At 48.3% G+C, this 6,000-nt stretch overlaps 1 protein-coding gene across 17 annotated transcripts in view; it reads right to left on the bottom strand.

Annotated features, from left to right (window-relative positions):
- Positions 1-323: 323 nt before the first annotated feature.
- Ppp2r5c (protein phosphatase 2, regulatory subunit B', gamma) overlaps positions 324-6,000 on the bottom strand; it is a 135,932-nt gene continuing 130,255 nt past the window's right edge. For 6 of the 17 annotated variants that reach the window (NM_001364204.1, NM_001364205.1, NM_001364206.1 and 3 more), the window contains 2 exons: positions 5,231-5,298; positions 324-2,998 (listed from right to left, as the gene is read on the bottom strand). In NM_001364204.1, the coding sequence (NP_001351133.1) occupies positions 5,251-5,298 (48 nt within the window). In that variant the 3' untranslated portion in view covers positions 324-2,998; positions 5,231-5,250. The remainder of the gene's footprint in view (positions 2,999-5,230; positions 5,299-6,000) is intronic. The other 11 variants (XM_006515924.3, XM_006515923.4, XM_006515921.2 and 8 more) reach the window with 3 other exon arrangements.

The raw sequence follows: 6,000 nt of genomic DNA, 5'->3' as shown, positions 1-6,000 counted from the left end.
TCTGCGCAGCCCTGGCTGCTGTCCTGGGAGCTCACTCTGTAGACCAGGCTGGCCTCGAACTCACAGAGCTCTGCCTGCCTCTGCCTTCCGAGTGCTGAGATCAAAACTGCGTATCTCCACGCCTGAGGTCGTATGGTGGCTTTCAGGATCGGCTTCTGAGAAGGACCTAGACCAGGAGCTAACGCACAGCTGATGCTCATTAGGGGGACACAGGGCAGACACCTGCTTCCCACCTCAAGCCAGTGCCCCTGGAGTGGCTGGTCCCTGACCTGACAGTAACAGCGAGTCGGAACCAGACTGCCCAACGCCATGGCTAAATTTAGTTTCATAGAGCGATAAAATTCACATGTTCTTTATTTAGTCCATATAATACACCATTTTAAAGAGTTCTTTAAAATTAGATAAAAGAGCATATTAAATGGCAAGTGCATGAAGTCTTTCTTCATAAACAATGTCAAAACAAAAAAGTTTTGAATTACAAAATGTTAAAAAATATGTTGGTACTTAACGTTTCACTAAAGCATAAAGTTACAGATATTTTCTAAAGAAAAATAACTGTGCCACTTAACCTATTTTTGCTGTTTCTATGAACTTTTTTTTATTCTGTACATAGGACATTTTGTACAAAATACGAAGTCTACATTTTTTATTACTTATTACCATAAAACAAAGATACAATGTATGTACAATGTTCAAAGGAAGCCATACAAAGCCACACTAGAAAGACACTTGAACTGTGACATCTCTGGCGCACAGACACGTTTTGGAAAGAGTGAAGGTGCCAAACTAGAGCCATATGAAGAAAAACAGTCACCAGTTTATTTTCAACGTGGTACTTTTTTTGTTTTGAAACCAGTCTGGTACAGAATCAACAGTGTCTTAACAACATACAAGCTGAACAATTAGCATGGGGAATCCGAGTACTAACTAGGGGAACCTTAATAGGCCAAAAATTTAAGTAATACTTTTGCCAAAGAAAATTAGTTTCTCTCAAAACATTTTTTTCCCTTTTCTTTATTGGCGAATGTTTGTCTTCAATAAAGAGCAGAAATAAAACCTAGAGCAGAAGATGCTCCCCCGCGCTGAGCTTTGCACAATCACCCGTACACTGATAGCATGCTCTTCACGCAGGGCAAAGGAGCCTCTTGGGACCTCTCACCACACTCGGAATGCCCCACACGTCAGGGATATCTGAGACTCTACCAGCTAAAGACGAGAGTTCAAACAGTGGGCTATCAAAACACAGAGACACTGCTTTATACAATAAAAGCACCCTTTTTCCCTCAAAAGGAGAAGGCATCTCAACTTTTTTTTTTTAATTATAGATTTCATAATGGTAAAGTGGATAGGTACTTGTCAAGTTTCTCAGGAAGTGTTCTCACCCAAGTGGCCAACCTGTTCACCCTCAGCTGGGGCCGCCTTTTTGACTAGCCGTGCTGGCTCTCCCTCCCTGCACATGCCCTTCTTCCCCGTGGGACCCGCCTCCAAGGCCGCGAGAGAGCAATGTCTGATTTCACAACTTTTTCACGGATCCCTGAGACCACGATTAAAATCAGGTTTTAAAAGAAGCCCCATTTTTCTTCTTCTTCTTTTTTTTTAACCTATCTTATGCATCAAGACATGTAACACTGAGTTATATATATGCTGGAGACAAGAGAAGACTCGCCACTGTTCAGAGAGCAGCACACATTTCAAGCAGCTTTTGAGCAGGATAAATAAGTCAAAATACTGGCCACCCTGAGAGGACAAGAAGACAAAGCACTAAGTTTAAGGATGTATCTCCTCGTGCTATCCCATCTAAAACAGAAGCTTAATCCATGCAAGAATTCTGTGAAGGCCGGAGCAGCATGTGGAGACTGGTGCGAACGCGGGCACCGCGCCTTTCCTCGCGAGCTTGGTGACATGTGCTTTTTCCAACAGAAAGAAAGGCTCACTGAGGGCGCCCACACAGTGCGGCCCGCAGTCAGGCCACAGGCAGCTGCAGGCTGCACTAGGCCAAGGGGCTGAGTTTACTGTCACTTTCTACCAATGTGGAATTCTTAGATCCTGTGATCTTTATCCACTCGAGAGCCTTGTTGAAGGATCATGTGTAAGTAGGTGAAAAACTGATTCTGCAACTAACATGAACACGTCATTCCAACGTGGCGGTTCTCCTCAAGGTGGGCTGAGGAAGCACTTCTCAGAACCCTCCCTTGCGCTGAGGTGGAACCCTGGCCTCTACCACAGACTATGAAATATGGCTTTCGGTAGACATTAAGGTAAGCAGGACATGGTGACCGTGCCATTAACCAAAGGAAAGAAACACTGTGGACGGCCCCAGCGCAAAAGTTGGCCTCTTTCCCGGCAGGCAGCTAGAACGGGAAAGCGAGGAGCCATCTCTGAGAGACCTAACCAACCACCACGGGCGGCTGGCACAGCAAGCGTGGGGACAGCGTCAGGGTTGTAAAGGGAGGAGACACCTTTTACCATGTGCGTTTGATTTGCCACAGCATCGGTGTTACCTACCACAGAATCCCTATTTCAGAGGACCACAGGGTCTACTGGGTACGAGAAGGTGACAGTCAGGGTGCTTTCCTACAGCTCTGACTTTGGATCTCACTCAGGGCTGTGCTGGGGTGGTGACAACATGGTGATGACACTGTCACCGACTCCCCCAGCCCCCTGCTTGGCCAGCAGGGCCAGAGAAGCCACCATTGTTTGAACTCCTAATCTCGAGCTGAGGCGGACGTGCATTATTGCCTACAGAACGGGGTCAGAGGAAGCTTTGACATTGAGTGTAACTGACTGGTATGGCACACACAGTATGTCTTTTCTACAGCATCCAGAAGAGAACCGACAGGCCCAGCTCGGCGTGCTGCTCCAGACGCTAGCGCCCGTCCTGGGAGAGCAGCTCACTGGCTCTGCAGTGAGCTTCCAAGGCTTTCTCGGTGTGGGGGTCCTGAGGCAGCTCGGACTTGCGGCGCACGAGGGGACGATCCTTCTTCAGCTCCTTCTGTGCCTGGAATCACAAATGCAACGCAGTTGGCTATGCACTAGGCTAACCGAGGAGGGAGTGCACTTCTGGGTTAGCAGTTAGAGGAAAACACAGGGGAAACAAGGGTCACAGATGTGCTACAGCCTCAGCGGCCACAAGGAGGAGGCCATTCTTAGTCATTCACTCAACCCTAAGCACTGTGTAATGACCAGGGTACAGCTCGTGGGCAGGGCTAGCTGTGGGCTTCTACAATGCTAGTGTTTGCAGAATTCTCCAGGTGTTAGACTCCCCTAAGTACCTCCCTCTCTCACAAGACATCACCAATATCACTTCATGACCCCATGTCTGTTAGACATTTCAGAAAGAAGACACTGTTTTTTAAAAAAGGGAAAACAGAATGAGAAACAAACTAGATTTAAAACTGTAAGAGAGCTAAAATGTCTACAAGAAATTCTAAAAGTTTTTTTTTTTTTTTTGCAATACCAGGTGTTAAATGTGTCACACAGCTGGAAAAAAAAATGTACTCAGAAAAGTTATTTGACTTGGAAGTTTCTAATATTGAGTCTAAGAAATAAAACATTCCTTTTCTTTTCCATTCTCTTTCTGAAGTTTAGGAATCTCACTTTAGCAGGATTTAGACTGTGTGCGCGCATGTGCACATATGTACATGTTTTGAGACAGGATCTCATTATGTAGCCCAGGCTGGCCTTGCCCTCATGGCAGTCCTTCGGCCTTAGCCCCCCAGGTGCTGGGTTATGAACACCAGGCAGCACACCTGGGGATTTAACTAACTACATCTGTAAAGAATGTGGCCAGGAAGGGGTGTCTGGGCTGAGCACCCACTCATCTCTCAGGAAGGCTGCCGTGCTAGAACCAGCACTCGGAAACACCAAAACACCTTAGCTGTCCACAGGCAATGCGCCACGAGACATTCACTGGTGGCCAGCGGGGCTTTCAGACCTACACTGCTTAACCCCAATGGTTTTCCTTTCCACTCAGCGTCTCCAACCAACAGAGTAAACCTTTGTGGTGTAACCTAGAGAAACCCCATGGTTCGAAACCCATCATGTGACACAGAAGAAACCCGTGTGAACGGCTGCTCTGTGTGCAGATGTCTGGTTTACGCATGCTTTGTGGAAACTCAAGCACCTGCCGAGCCACACACGGAAGCCTGTGTTTCAGAGTTTTGGTCTGTGGGTCTGTCTGCCTGTAATCATGAACAGCAGCAGTGGGCTTAGTGTACCACACCAGGACTGTTTCCAGAGCTGTCACTGGAACCTGGAAAGTCAACGTGGCAAAGGCAAGCTTTTCCATTTTCCTGCCTAGACCAGTGGGAGATGGCAGACCTCACAGTCCCCATACGGGCGGCCACTGCTCACCACACCTGTAAGAGTGCATTCACTGAAGGCCATGGTAGTTTCACATTCGTCACCCCCTTGCCTCAGCCTACCAAGTGCTGAGATTTGGGGTGTGCACCACCACAGCTGGCACCCTCAAAGTGCTTTGTCTTGAACCCATTAGAAACTCAGGTAAAATTCTACCCTGAATTTTTATGTCCGTCATGGTGCAAACCAACGTTTTAAAACACACAAAATGTATAATGACCTATGACACCGCCGTGTCAGAAAGAAGACCCCTTAACCGAGGGGCTATAGGCAAGTCCTTGGAGCTGCGACCAGTGAAGGCAAACTGTGGAAAGTGAACTGATGGGAGATTCTGGACACACATGAGGGGCCTCTCTGCTTAGCCCTGCAGACAGATGCAGCGAGATGCAGACAGATGCAGGAGGCAGCGAGAAGAGAAAGCACAGAGGAGCAACGAAGGAGACAGGAGGCAGGACGAGTGAGACATCATGCAGATGGTGGTCTAGGATGAGTAAGACTTAGGGAGAGGCTGTGCTGGCAGCATGTGGGCAGGGGTGGGTGGGCGAGGGAGCAGGGGAGCGCTGGCTGAGCCAGCGCTGTGTGAGACACAGGAGCCTAGGCGCTCTGGTGCAAACAGCCAGTGCCAGAGGTCCTACAGGGGACAAGGTCTGGTGCACAATGGCTCGTGCCTCCTTCACTTGAAAAGGCACTGAGTTCAAACTTTAGAACTTAATTGGAGGCTGAACCGATCAACACTACTTTAGCTGTCTTGCCCATCACACGCTGTGATATCATGGAGACGAGGGAAAATACTTCATGTTCGCCATGGGACCCCAGCACGCTTTGTAGATACAAAGCCGTAAGCATACTCTATGCATTCTCCAAGGAGTACCTGAGCTGCCCAGTCCGTCTCTACACCTTCCTGACTTGCGTGGCTGTCATGGCTTTTCTCCCGACCAACTGTTAAAAATGAAAAGTGTAAACGTTTCAAACGGCTCTGTTATCACCGTCAGTCACAGGGGACTCACACACTTTTTGGGGGTGGGGTGGGGAGGGTATTCCATACAGGGTTACACAAGTTCCACAAACGGAATCCAAACAGTGGTTCTAACGGGCAAATATGCTACTGAATCTCTCTACCCCTCCCCCGCTGCATCAACCCAGATCCTTTCTTGGCATTAGTCTCTTGTCCCCAGGTCCCAGCAGGACCTCCCAATCTGTCCTGACCTGTCCTGTCCTGTCTGAGGGCCACAGAAAGTGTTCACGCCGCCAAAGCCCAGACCGTAGTTTTTTAGCTATAGCTTTATTTGCTTTTCGAGCTGGGGTCTTGCTGGGTAGACTGGGCTAGCCTTACACGTGCACAATCCTGCCTCAGCTTCCAGAATGCCAGGACCACAGGCCTGGGCCACCGCATCTGGGGCTTGGTATGTTCTGCTGTCATACAACCAAGAATATCAGGAGCCCAATTCCAAATGTTCTCAAGCAAAGAGGAGTTTATCACTTCAGACATTACCTATGAGCCTACAGCTCAGAAACACCTCCATCTAGACAGTGAGACTCAGCTGCGCACTGGCTCAGTGGTTTAACCCACAGGCACTGGACACTGAGCAGTGTTATCTTTTTCAGATGTTTCAATTATTCTAGGTCCTCTGTGTTTCCTCA

Source organism: Mus musculus, chromosome 12 (genome assembly GCF_000001635.26).
Source record: "Mus musculus strain C57BL/6J chromosome 12, GRCm38.p6 C57BL/6J".
Taxonomy (NCBI): Eukaryota; Metazoa; Chordata; class Mammalia; order Rodentia; family Muridae; genus Mus; species Mus musculus.
Note: the sequence above shows the minus strand (reverse complement) of the source record. Positions and strands in the feature narration are given on the sequence as shown.